Raw genomic sequence first — 14699 nt, forward strand, 5'->3', positions numbered from 1 at the left:
ACACACACACACACACACACACACACACACACACACACACACACACACACACACACACACACACACACACACACAGACTCGCATTGACACAATTGTGCTTTATTGCTGTACAAGTACAGTACTTAAAAAATTGGGAACATAATAATTCTGAAATATCACAATCATTTTTTTCTTTCCACAAACACATATGTATGCAGATTAAAATATACTGTATGTCATGTACAAAAGAAAGATTACAATAAAAAAAAAAACAACAACAACAACAACAATATGAAAGGCAGTGCTGAAATATCATGTCTCTCTGGACAACTATAAGTGGACTGGAGACAATAGATGGCCATTGTACACTGGCAGTAGCACCAGAGAGGTGATCTCAGAGCAGAGGATTTATAGATTCCTGGCTAACGAATATGACTGGCAGTATTTTGGCTGCCGGAGCTTACTTCAGAGTGAGCGAATTCATCAAGATTTGTATGTGATGAAGTGGACATATTAGCAGATGGGTTTATGTGGATATGGATGGATGATGTGTTTAGCCGAGACAGTGGGGGACAGTGGAGTGATTCACAGTGCAGAGGGAAGCAGTTCTTCACATTAGACAGCCTTTATCTTTTCTGCACGAGCATGTTATATGGGGAGGACACCCAACATGTGGTCATGCAAGGTAAAAACCACTGATATGCTTTAAAATACAATTTAAAAATGTCCTCATTTCATGACTTCCATAAACATAAGTATACACAAAACTGCACACGACCAACCATAACTCTGATTATACTGAAGGATAAATACCAAAGCTAGAAATTCTTTCAATGGCATTAGCAAGGTTGACGAGCTTAGTCTTGGTTCCTGTCTTTTGTTTGATCGCAGATGAAACACACAACTACTTGTGTGAAAATGTTTGATATATTTCTCCATTGCAGTGCTCATGCAGCCCCAAATCACAGTGCACAAGGTGTGATATATGGGGCAAATCAATACCTTATACTTGCTTGAAAAAAAATGAACTGCATACACAACTTCTGAAGACAATAATCACATTAAGCAGTTAGGTACACTGTTTTGATTCAGGCGCATGTTCCGGTAATAAGATACAAAGAGATTCAAAGATGTGCACAGGATGGTGGAATAAAAATTTTGCATTTGTACATTCAGCCAGTCAGACCAAAACACAACTGGGCAAGTTCGCCTTCAACGGGTTCTTGAATATTTGTGCACCTTCGCACGCCGACAACAACTGAAATCGATCCTGCGATGGCGCTGCTAATTTGCAATTCTGAACCAATTTAAATGCCTTGTGGGTGATCAGTGGGAATGAGAAATCTATTAGAGCTATTGATACTTGGAGGCTCTAACAATTCAGACTGGATCTTTAAAGATCGAACACCTTGTCTAGACACACCCAGCCCATTACAGAGGTCAACACAACACCACATAAACATTGTGCAATAAAACATCCATATACATTTAGAACATCTGCATTGCATCAGGGAGCAGAACAATGGGGTCGAAGGGGAATAAACAAATCATTAAATAGAGTATAAACGAATTTTCATAACCATAGACAGTCGTTCTAAAAAAAAGAAAAAAAAGAAAAGATATTCACATCTTAAAATAGACCTCTTTCTCTCAGCATTGCATCTAACCCGAGACATTCTTCAATCTCAGTTTCACCATACACAGTATTATATACTCATCCTTGTCTTTCATCTTCAAGGTCAACCGCCGTGCTTTTCTTCTATAGTAAAAGCTAAAACATATGACACCATTCACTATTTACACTGTGGCTACCATGGAAACACCCGTAAAGCCGGTTTGATCCACTGGAGGAGGTGGGGTGGGTCAAGTAGGGGAAAGGGCAAGGGGGTCTGTTTGTTTTGGGTCAAGTACGGGAAAGGAAAAGAAGATGAGGACAGGACAGAGAAGGTAAAAAATAGGCGCCTGCGAGGACACAACAACGAAGTAGGGATCTGTACAATAATCAGGTTCATCTGTGCGTGAGGTCTCCTGAAAAACGCATTAACCTGTTCAGATGCTGATGAGACACGTTAAGAGTGTGAACAGTTTTATACCCATTTTAAACACTTTTTAATGTTTTTAGTCCACACAGGATCACCAGTGAACTGCAACAACAGCTATGATTTGGTCATTTGTCAGTCTGTACATACAGTATACAAGCATAAGGAGACTACCGTACGCATCAGTTTTAATAACTATACTTGTTAGTTTAGATATAGCTTTCACACATTGTATCACTTTGGCACAGAGTTTCATGTTCAGAACATGAACTAAATACCTATCGGCTAAAGCTTTTTTTTTCTTTTCTTTTTTTAAAATCTCAGCTTTACCTTTATACATAAAGCCAAAGTATGCTCATTAGTTGGATCCCCGTCTCCTAGTAAAGGTAAGTGCAGTAGTTTAGGATTGGCCAGAGGGCTTTCTCACAGGCTGGTGGTAACAAGGGGGAAGAGAAGTGCACCTTGGGATAATACTGAGGTTACCCTGACCCCGGGCCCCTTGCTGCCAGGGCTGCAGTAGCACTTAGAGCCCACACATGAGACGCTAAATGAGAGCTGTGTACCTGAAAAAGGTCCCATGTCTAAGCCAGTAAAGTGTTGTTCAAAACTGAAGGTCTCCAGAGGCGTTGGTTGACTTGTAAACTTTCTGAGACTTTCTGAGGTGTGCACATATGAGAAAGCATCACACGGGAACATCACAGCACGTCAAGTATAATCAGCACCGGGTTTTAGAGTGGAGCTCATTTTAATGCAGCAGCTCATCTTATGAGGCCATACGATCCAAATCAGATGGCCATTCGGCATCTAAACCCCAGGTCAACTACTTTGCTTGTAAGCCTCCTATTGATCAGCGTCAGTCATTTCATCTTAGAAGAGCTGAAAATAAATAGACAAGTCAGTGTTTTTCTCTTTTTGATCATATATGTCATCACAGACTATCCCGCATCTATTCTTTTTCTGCTTTGCAGTCATTTTTCATGGATATCAGTTAGTATCAGTTAGCTGTCACATGGTGCTGAGTTTCTATCACATAAGTAAGGGAATCCCCCACAGTTGAGTGCAAAGGGAAAAAGCAGGACCTTCACCCCACGGACTAGGCTCATTCTTGGAGCTTCAGCTTAGTCAATGGGGACAGAGGTTAACAGATCAAAAACAAACAAAAAAAAGGGAAACGAATAAAATTGAAAAGCTCGTGGAAGTGTGGCTGAAGAAAGAGGGAGGAACTTCATAGCCAACGTATGTGACTTTATCAGAAAACCTCCATCATGGAGGGGCCTTCCTGTTGGTCCAGAGCAGTGTGGGGGGCAGGGGTGGGGACTTAGGTGGGCGGCGCTTCCAGTCACTCCGCCCCTCACACTGCAATCGCCGCCATCGCAGAAGCTCTCCAAGGGCGGCGCTCTCATCCCCGTTGGACAGACGTAGCCGCTGGAACACCTGGGGCACAGAAGGAAGAATACAAGGTTAGGAAAGGAGGCTAGGGTTTGCTGAGGAGATGCAGCACACTGAAAAATCCAAAAGATTAACGACAGGAAGTCCAATTGACAAGCCATGATCGGAGCGGAGGGGTGGGATATTAAACAGTGACTGCACAAGCATCATAAAAATAATAACATTAACAGGGCAAAAAAAACAACAACAACAGCCTGGTCATCCAAACCTGATTAGAAACTGGGAGGTAGGGGTGTTATGCTGGCAGCTGGTGGCCTAAGAAAAAAGAGCTCAAAGGTGAACGCTTTTAAGACAAAGATCCAAATATCCCACTGTTGTTTTGTTCATTTTAATAAATACTATGAAAACACTCTCTCTCTCTCTCTGTGATTTCAACTTTCCTTACCCCCACTGCTGCACCCTAAACCTACTGCTTGCTACTGACGATGTAAAGCTTCAAAAACACCTTTAAGTGCTCCCACGGGCCCTATGAAACAACTATTAACAAAGTTGTTTCTCTTCACACCTATCAGTTTTTCCACTCTGCTGAAGTACGAGCAGTGAGCTAAATCAGCTCAGTAGTACCTATAATGTAACATTTTCCAAGTCAACTGCCAAACATGTCATGTGTTTAGTGAGGGAGTCATAGGCTATGCCACACACACACACAGACCGGGGAAAAAACATTGCACCGATTGGATACTCTGACAAACATACCTGCACATACCTACTATACATGCACACCCAAACGCTCAAACATACATTGAGATAGATTGCCTGCACTAGCACAATACTCAACAAGCTAATCCATAATTTACACCTCCCTGCCAGGCTATTCTTTGCACTGGCGCCAGCGAGGAACACCGGCTACTGGAACAGAAAATAAGTAGGAACACTGTGTCCCTCTGCAATGCATGACTGTACTGTTCATGGACAGACACATACACAGAGACACACACACAGTAAACATCAGATACAGTTTTTTTCAAATTAATAACTGTGAAACATTTACGGTTTCTGGCCTTGATGTCTGAAATGTAAAACAGTTTAATGCTTGTCTTCAAAATGTCATCATGACATCGAGGCGAGATGACAAAGTTAAGTTTAGAAAATAAAATCGCTTTTTGACATTTCAAAGCTGTCTGATGGCGACTTTACTCCAGATAAGATAAGATAACTCTTTATTGTCATTGCACAGTCATACATAGTACAGTAGTACAATGAAATTGGAAAAACTGTCCTACGTCGGCACTACATATAACACAACACGACACGATATGACACATCACAACGTAACAAACAACACAACACAGTATATTAACTTAGTATAAAAAAGAAGAATAAGTGTATGTGTATTGCACACTGTTATTATTGCACATTAATTATTATTGCACCTTGTTATAAATATAAATATTATTGTTATCGTTTTAAACATTGTTACCTCCCCCTAAAAAGTCCAGGGAGGTATCCAGTCAGGTCAGCTATTTACATTGATCAGGGCTATTGCCCTGTTGTAAAAGCTGTCCTTGAGTCTATTTGTTCGGGACCTCAGCAGCCTGAACCTCCTGCCAGACGGCAGCAGCTTAAACACCCGGTGTCCTGGGTGTGTGCAGTCCCGTAGGATGCTGCGTGCCCTCTTGAGACAGCGAGTGCTGTACAGGTCCTTCAGGGAGGGAAGAGGATGTCCAATGATTTGATAACAGCACTCTGAAATCTAAACCACACCCTTCTGTGTTGGGGGAAGTGGTGGGGGGATGGGTTTAGATCCATACCAACATGTGAATGGATTGTTATGGTAATAGCATGGTAATGTGGGATAGTAGTCATTCCAAACTGTCACTCACAGGAAGGATATCCCGAGGCCACAAAATATTCCAATAAGCTCAGAGCTTTTCCACATAAAACGCACACATTCCCAGGTGTAAACAGCTACTGCATGCACGCTACTGTGTATACACCCTCAGATACAGAAAACTAAAACACCGCGTTCTCTGATTGTTTGTACCCACAGCACTAGATATGACTTAGAAAGGATTTCACAGAATATAAATTGCATTTTTTATTATCTGACAAACAATAACACATGAAATTCCAAAAGAGTTTCTTTTATGTGTTAGTCAAAGCAGATAGAAAAAAAGAGAAAGGTCACTAAACAGCTAATATTTCTATAACTGGGTGGCCAAGGACAGGTCGATCAAAGAGAATAAAACAAGTAGAATAAAAGAAACTGCAGACAGGATGATATGTTGCTATCTCGGGATGACTTATGTGTGATGTTTTCCTTTGATATTCCCCTGAATAGTTCCTGTGGAGTCATGTAAGGATCTCTGTCTAGTCCGATACATTTTAAGAATAGGTGTCACATGTCACATGTTCCCGAGTAGCACATGTGACCACTCCTATTTCAAATGCCCTGCCAAGTCATTGTCTGAAGGGATAAACAAAAATATCAATCTTTGTACCATTCAATCATTTAGCAGTCTGTCAAGTCTTTATATAATTAGTCTAGACTGCTGCTCGCTATTCACGGCGAAGACCCAAACAAACCAGTCCATTCATTCTTAAATGAGCTGCCCATTCATCTTCCTTCATCCTTTCCTTTTTATTTATCCCAGTAGTTCTGAGAAACCTACATAAAAACGGTCTAGCACAGAGTTATTCCCACCTCACGATCGTGTATAAACTCACAGTGATGAAGGTGATCAAGAAAGCGAAACACCGGTGAACAGCGATGATGCAGTGATGCCAGAGAGAGTCTGAGGAAGGGTTAAAAGGGAATCGAGTGATGGATTCAGCAACGTAAAAATCCCAGCAGATGAAGAGCAATAAAAACTGCAGCTCGAGCTTGAGACTCTCAGGAAAAACACTGTATAGTGACTTTTTGTGCTGAGGAGGACAGCAACAAAAAGGAACAAGTGCAATTGCCTAAGGATTTCTCCACATGTGTGGGTATTCAGATCTATTTAACCTGTGAGCTGCAGTTTCCTTCCAGAAATGAGGGATAAAAAAAGAAGAGCGTAAATGTCATCGACTCAGGATTCCTCTGACTCCTGAGAGCCGAGATGATGTCCTGCAACAGCAGTGGTTTTCAAAAATGCTTCTCCAGTGACCCATATTTTCAGAAGATTTGATTTTTTATGACAACTGCCAGAAATTCTGATTAGAATTTTTACATCTTATTTTCAGCCATGAGTTCAGACTTCACATCCTGTGTAATATTAAACTAGAATTAATTTCAGGTAACCGCAGCCACCGATTTCCATAAAAGCTAAAACAATAAATTCCCTTCTTACTCCATAAACACATTTTTGCCATTTTAATTTTGACTCAGACAAACCTTCTGGAAGTTTTATGAATCATTACTGATTTGACTGCACACTGGATTGATGAAAAACACTGCGATTAAGGGCAGAGAGGGGCACGGCATGACGTACACTCACCACATCCCTACATGTGCACGAGGGCTCACAGCGAGCCCACCCCCTGTGCCCCCCTCGCTGTTTTAGAGGGCAGCCCCCGCACCGAATGGAGAAAAGTTGAGATGACCCCTCTGGAAAATATAGGAGGCAGTGAGAATAACAGCCAAGCTCATTAGATTCATAGAAAGAGAAAGAAAACAGGCATTTATGTACAAGACAACAGCCTAGTCCAAAGTAGATGGTTACATGTGCTTCACACTTTAAAATGCTGTAAGAAAGGAGCACTAAGCAATCACAAACAGGCTTCAGATACTCAATGCACAAGGTGAACTCATCCAATTCTGAATGGAGCGATAAAATATTTCATCAACCTGAGGATTGTCAAGTGGGTACACAGCGTGCCTTTACATCTCTAGTGAAGTTTACCTACGAATAGCGTGCGCTGAACTCTTCTGAGAGTGGAACAGAACGTCCTTTGCTTCTTTGTGCATTAAACACAGAACAACTCAAAAGAAAGAAGCCAAAAAGAAGCCAGTGTTAAGTTTTTGTGTGATATTGGATTTAAACCCTACTCTCTCAAGTGCAAAGTTTCTTTCTTCCTGTGCGGCTCTTCCTGCAAAAAGCAAAAGAAAAGCATCTGGAATTCTTTAAGTTCTTGAAGACATTTCATCTCTCATCCAAGAAGCTTCTTCAGTTCTAAGAGAGATAAACGCAACATAGAAGAGCCACCTTGACAGCACAAGACTCAGATGTACACCTGCATCTAAAGGACAAAGGTCACTCTTTCAAGGATGCCAGTGTTCACATTTTGGACAAAGACAGATGGTTTGAAAGAGGAATGAAAGCCATCTATGTCCACTGTGAATGATCATATTTGAACAGAGGCGGTGGCTTACGACACCAACTGTCTGCCATCTACAATCCAGTTTTGAGATCCCAACCCAGGAGCATTAACGCCCACTCACACCTTGGGTCAGTTGATCACAATAAGTCACATAATGTTCTGAGGCCATGTCCACACTAATACATTTTTATTTGAAAAAGCATCTTTTTCTCTCCGCTTTGGCTTTCCGCTCACACTGAAACGGCGTTTTTGGTCAAGGAAAATTGAGCTTTTTGAAAACGCTCTCCAAAGCAGATACATTTGAAAACGGCGTTTTTGCAGCGCAGTGGAGACTGCATAAACTGAGACTTTTTAAAACGATGACGCATTTTAGTCATATGATGCAGTCATGTGACCAGTTAAACTGAGATGGCGGAGCGCATTATGCAGCAATTGTTTTGTTTGCTCTCAATTTTGACAGCCCTTTTAAAGATCAATATCAGTCTGTACATGGTCCAGATAGCTTTTCTTCAAATTCTTTAATTCTCACTCGCTTTTGCAACTTTGTACTTTTGTGTTACTCGCAGCAACAACTCCACCTCATTGTTAGTCCATTAAAAAAACTCGGTGCTTTTCCTCAACATTTTGCTGCAAAATTTCAAAGAGCCGGAAATGAGCAGGTCGAATCGTCTTACATTTCATGCATGCGCAATACAGGAATGTAAGCATTTTCAGTCATTCCAGTGTGGATTTTCAAATTTAGAAGAATTAGTCGACTTAGCATCATAATGGGTTCACCCAAAACCTTGGCTGATTGTGACGCACACTCGTTTTCACATCTTGGCTCGTGTGATTAGTGACCCTCGTAGGGACACTCCCTATAGGGCTTAAATCTGGGTCCCACCAATTGCTCTTAGAACTGAAGAAGCTTCTCAGATGGCACTTTTCTTTCCAAGCTTCTTAGGCTACGTTCACACTGCAGGTCTTAATGCTCAATTCCAATTTTTTGATCAAATCAGATTTTTTGTCTGCTTCTTCACACTACAAATAAAATGTGACAGCAAACGTGCTCTAGTGTGAACCCTCAAGGCGGCCAACATGCGCAAAAAGAAGACGTCACACACAACGCGCTCTGTTTAGACCCAGACCAAACAGTCTTGTTTGACTGATGGCCGTTAATATAAAGACTTGTTTCGGATTTTACGTTTCCCAATTTTGCTTTAAGTTATTTTGTTATTTACATATGGCCTAATAATGATCCTTATTGCTGTTTCAGAGAGGAGCGGTGCTTCAAAGGATAGTTGCAGATTTCTGTCAGAATCTGCAGATTATACAGTACAAATAAAATAGTCACGTTTCTCCAACGCTGTCTTCCCAACAGTTTCACTGGATGGCCAGGAATCGTTCACGATGTCTTCTCGGGTGCTGATAATTGGCGTCTGTCTTGTGTCAGTGACGTAAAAGACGGATTTAATGCGACCTGACCGTTCAAACAACTGTCGCTTTCTGAAACATCAGATATGCATCGGATTCAGTACCACATACGAAAGTGACCCAGATCAGATTTGAAAATATCGGATTTGTGCCGTTCACACTGTCACACCATGATCGGATATGGGTCGCATAGGGTCAAAAAAGTCGGATTTGATGCGCTTTCGCCTGCAGTGTGAATGTAGCTTTAGACTACGATGACCTGGATGACTGAGAACCTTCACAGACATAACGAAAACTATAGGTATAGGTGTTGCTTGTTTTGGACTGATTTGATTTGTTGCCCTTTTTTTCTCTCATCTGCTATGTCACTTTTTTTCTGGAAGTTTAAATTGGTTTTATTTGTTATTTTGATAAGTTGCTTTATTTATTCAGTTGAGTTCTTTCCTGCTAACTTTGGTACAGGCCCCAAACTATGATGTGGGGTTTTTTTTTAAACATGTAAAATAAAACCAATTTTTCATCTGTGCTCCACCTGTGTGCATCATCTTAAAAGTTAAAATTAGACTTTCTATGACACACATTCATCAGTCAGTGGTAAGGCTCAGTTTTCAAAAGGTTCGTCTACAACCATACGGTAGTTAATGAGCTCAACATAATGAGATTCAGAGTATGTGCATTCATGTAAGCATATGAGTGCAAAAAACTAAACAAATATAAACCAAAAATATTTTATCCTGTAATTATACACCTGTCCTTGGAAGCACAAAAAGCTCACATCACAAGTGATGCATGCCACTGAAAGAGGCCACTTCCCTGTCCACTTAAAATGTCAACAAACCCAAACAGAAACCTTATACAGGGAGTGCAGAATTATTAGGCAAGTTGTATTTTTGAGGAATAATTTTATTATTGAACAACAACCATGTTCTCAATGAACCCAAAAAACTCATTAATATCAAAGCTGAATGTTTTTGGAAGTAGTTTTTAGTTTGTTTTTAGTTTTAGCTATTTTAGGGGGATATCTGTGTGTGCAGGTGACTATTACTGTGCATAATTATTAGGCAACTTAACAAAAAACAAATATATACCCATTTCAATTATTGATTTTTACCAGTGAAACCAATATAACATCTCCACATTCACAAATATACATTTCTGACATTCAAAAACAAAACAAAAACCAATCAGCGACCAATATAGCCACCTTTCTTTGCAAGGACACTCAAAAGCCTGCCATCCATGGATTCTGTCAGTGTTTTGATCTGTTCACCATCAACATTGCATGCAGCAGCAACCACAGCCTCCCAGACACTGTTCAGAGAGGTGTACTGTTTTCCCTCCTTGTAAATCTCACATTTGATGATGGACCACAGGTTCTCAATGGGGTTCAGATCAGGTGAACAAGGTGGCCATGTCATTCGTTTTTCTTCTTTTATACCCTTTCTTGCCAGCCATGCTGTGGAGTACTTGGACGCGTGTGATGGAGCATTGTCCTGCATGAAAATCATGTTTTTCTTGAAGGATGCAGACTTCTTCCTGTACCACTGCTTGAAGAAGGTGTCTTCCAGAAACTGGCAGTAGGACTGGGAGTTGAGCTTGACTCCATCCTCAACCCGAAAAGGCCCCACAAGCTCATCTTTGATGATACCAGCCCAAACCAGTACTCCACCTCCACCTTGCTGGCGTCTGAGTCGGACTGGAGCTCTCTGCCCTTTACCAATCCAGCCACGGGCCCATCCATCTGGCCCATCAAGACTCACTCTCATTTCATCAGTCCATAAAACCTTAGAAAAACCAGTCTTGAGATATTTCTTGGCCCAGTCTTGACGTTTCAGCTTGTGTGTCTTGTTCAGTGGTGGTCGTCTTTCAGCCTTTCTTACCTTGGCCATGTCTCTGAGTATTGCACACCTTGTGCTTTTGGGCACTCCAGTGATGTTGCAGCTCTGAAATATGGCCAAACTGGTGGCAAGTGGCATCTTGGCAGCTGCACGCTTGACTTTTCTCAGTTCATGGGCAGTTATTTTGCGCCTTGATTTTTCCACACGCTTCTTGCGACCCTGTTGACTATCTTGAATGAAACGCTTGATTGTTCGATGATCACGCTTCAGAAGCTTTGCAATTTTGAGACTGCTGCATCCCTCTGCAAGATATCTCACTATTTGTGACTTTTCTGAGCCTGTCAAGTCCTTCTTTTGACCCATTTTGCCAAAGGAAAGGACGTTGCCTAATAATTATGCACACCTGATATAGGGTGTTGATGTCATTAGACCACACCCCTTCTCATTACAGAGATGCACATCACCTAATATGCTTCATTGGTAGTAGGCTTTCGAGCCTATACAGCTTGGAGTAAGACAACATGCATGAAGAGGATGATGTGGACAAAATACTCATTTGCCTAATAATTCTGCACTCCCTGTATAGTCGTGCTCTAACTGTGTGTGTGTGTTTAACTGTATACATATATGCATCCCATGACAAGTTTTAAACACACCAAGGTCAGATGCACTTCCGTGTGTTACGTAAAGTGTTGGGGAGTAAGGTTGCAAAGAAAAAACTGCACCTGTTGCCATCTGTACATAGCTTCTGATGAAGGCACCAAAAGTGTGTCTGTGTGTTTAAGTGCCTGTCTTTGTGGTTACCTGAGTATGATGACTATCCATGTGTCTGTGCAAAGAGGGGGTGCTGGAGGAGTTTGACTTGCTGTGACTCTCATCCTCCAGCGACCCTGAACACAAAAAAGAAGCGTTTCACAAACCACGGATATCTGTCTTCTCAAGTCTTTCCACACACAGGCAGGTAGAGTCTGAAGGACACACCGTTTTTCAAACACAAGCAATCTTAGAGAGGGCTAAGAAACTGTTTTCATGCAAAGAAAAATGTTAAGGCAAGAGTATGGTTTGGTTGCAAAACTCTCTGGGTATTTAAGAATAAAGTAACCACTCTCTGGTTCCAGTAAATCCTTCTCAGTTTCTCAGGTCACCTGATTATACCATTTAATTTCCCTCTCGTTATTTGTAACTCTAACTCCACTTACCAATCTTCCCAGCCTGCAACTACTTTTATTTCAGTCCACTCCACAATGAATTGAAGTGATTGTGCGGATCTGGCATTACAATGGCTAAAAGGAGAGTTTGCAGCTAAGACTGGCCTGGTGTATGACTTTGTCACTCCACAGGTAGAGCCGGTGGAACTGTATTTCTTATTTACAACCACATGGCATTTTAACTACTTTTTACTAACTGTAAACTATAAGTAGACTGACACCCATTAATCTCTAGATGCATAGTTACGTACCAACATGACAGTGGTGAAGCTGGCAGGGTCTTAATATATGATAACAGAGGTTGTAAAAACAAAACAAAAAAACTCAGTGTGTCTTTGCTTATCACCTGAAATGTCATGAAGGTGCCATGTCAGTTTTCCTTAATGTCACACTTGAAATTTGTCAAAAACACATTGTAACCTTGACATTCATAAAATATGGAGAACTTATTTGATTCAATCCAGGCACTGTATGTGCACAGCTTTGGATTTCAATTTTTGCCATGCTTAAAAACCACTAGCAAGTCCGCGCCAAGCTTTACCAAAGTAACCTTGAAGAATATAGCGGGTCATTGCTATTTAAAAATATCTTCCTAAGATTGTGAGTGTGAATGTGCAACATTGGGCTGTTACCGTTTGAGATCTGGTTCCCGTTCTCTACAGGGGCAGAGCTTTGTGAGTGGGGAGAGTGGTTGTTGGCGTTCTTGTCTTGTAGCTGGAGAGATGGTGAGGTGGGGGCAGAGCCACAGTCTTCCCTCCCTGGCAGATTGATATTAGAATTGAATCCTGGTGGGAATATAACAAGAGGAAATGCAACTGCATATCGGTGCATGTTACAAACGGTAATATCCATCATGCATAATATCATCAGAATACCCTCTCTTTATATATTTCATAATATCTGTCTGCCTTTCTCCCTTCTGCTGCTCCTTGGGGCTCAAATGCTACACACTGCATGAGTAAGTAACTGTGGGTGCATATGTGTGTGGCAGTGTGAATGAGAATTCATCAGCTGCTGTCCCACACAGAGAATGTTTGCCTCCCGGTCCATCCATGGTCACAAGATGCCTAAATATAAAGTTACCAAACTGTACTATCCCATGGGATAGGTGAGTTTTTACAAGGGACACAAGGCCATGCAGTGAGACAGAGCCCATGCGCGTGTTCATGCTTATGAAAGATGAGTCATTCAGGCACAAAGACCATAATAAAAGCTAAATGAAATTGGAAATTTTGGATGGTGCTGCTGAGGTATGATGTGTCTCATGACTCTGATTTCCTAAAGCCTGCCAAGACCCCCTGCCCTCTTTCCCTTGCATTCCTGTGGTTTTCTCATTCCCTGAAGATGAGGAAAGGCGGGTGGAGAAAAGAGTGTCAGCTGCTCTGCACTTCATGTCCGGGATAGCAACTGCAACCCCTGGGCAGTCCCACAGCGTCAGGTATCACATTCAGTTATTTAACAGCCGATAGGGAACGGAAGTAGAGCGTTCTGTTAAGCCCACTGGCATCTCTCTACGCATGGATCTAAGAGGGCCGCCTTGCTTTGCCCACTCAAAATACACCAGTGCTTGGTTCCCTGTCACACACACCGTTTCCATGACGCCAGCACTTTTCCCGTACAGTTGCAGGTGCTGACGAGGGGTCAGACGCAAGATGTCATGTGATTCAAATGCGTAAGCATGTTCACTTGCCCTCATACCGTCTCTTATAAGGAGTTCAACTTTTTGCCCACTGAACTTATTGTATTTATAGAACTATGAGACAACAGCTTTGATCACAGCTCAGCTAGCTTCACAATCAACCTCTAGCATGGTGTCTAGCTGATGCTTTCACCTGAATTCTCGAATATGCAAATAATAGTCCAGGACGTGCTGTTCAATGCTGCGAGGCAGTCTCGCTCCCTTCAGTAGAACCTGAGCGAGCTGTTAAATATTTCATAGCTATCCTCTTGGTTCTCCTGCTCATGTATTATTAACCCAGCCACAACTAATACACTTTGAGGAAACAGAGCCTCAGACAGTAGGGTGCGACAGTTTCTCAAGGTGGAATATCAGTGATAAGTTTACTTTTCACGCTCTCTCTGTCTGGGTTTGAAACCTTTGACCTAAGGGACCGGAGTTCATTTCATTCACTATGTGTGACAAATACTGTTTGTTCTTCTTTTGTAAAGGTCAGCTTTTTCATCACTACACACAGTTTCTATGTACTTTACATATGTGCAGAGCTATAGCACACAATAACAAAGCTAAAACATAATTACAGTGCAGTGTGATGCTAAGTGATTTACACAAGCTGGCTCATTACCTAACATATTAGAAGGCAGCTGCAGCAGCCAAAGGGCACTACACAGGAGGCTGTAACAAATGGGTTGCCTCAAGTAGGCCAAAGGGGGTTGCTGGTTACAACATCTGATCTAATGTAAGGGGTTTCCAAATGTAGGTCTGGATAACAGCGCATCTTACCTCTCTACTACTCGAAAACAAAACAAAATCTGTGACAGATTTATTGACAAAAGATATTGTTATTACCTAT

At 41.6% G+C, this 14699-nt stretch overlaps 1 protein-coding gene across 8 annotated transcripts in view; it reads right to left on the reverse strand.

Moving 5' to 3' along the window:
• Window positions 1-1273: 1273 nt before the first annotated feature.
• myo16 (myosin XVI) overlaps window positions 1274-14699 on the reverse strand; it is a 121994-nt gene continuing 108568 nt past the window's right edge. For 4 of the 8 annotated variants that reach the window (XM_085385685.1, XM_085385686.1, XM_085385687.1 and 1 more), the window contains exons 33-35: window positions 12801-12953; window positions 11765-11850; window positions 1274-3452 (exon numbers count right to left, since the gene is read on the reverse strand). In XM_085385685.1, the coding sequence (XP_085241811.1) occupies window positions 3282-3452; window positions 11765-11850; window positions 12801-12953 (410 nt within the window). In that variant the 3' untranslated portion in view covers window positions 1274-3281. Of the gene's footprint in view, window positions 3453-3516; window positions 6997-11764; window positions 11851-12800; window positions 12954-14699 lie in introns of those variants that run through there. The other 4 variants (XR_014908045.1, XM_085385684.1, XM_085385688.1 and 1 more) reach the window with 4 other exon arrangements.

The sequence above is a fragment of the Rhamphochromis longiceps genome, linkage group LG16 (genome assembly GCF_057381845.1).
Source record: "Rhamphochromis longiceps isolate RC_006_pf linkage group LG16, R_longiceps_female_GT1.1, whole genome shotgun sequence".
Lineage (NCBI taxonomy): Eukaryota > Metazoa > Chordata > Actinopteri > Cichliformes > Cichlidae > Rhamphochromis > Rhamphochromis longiceps.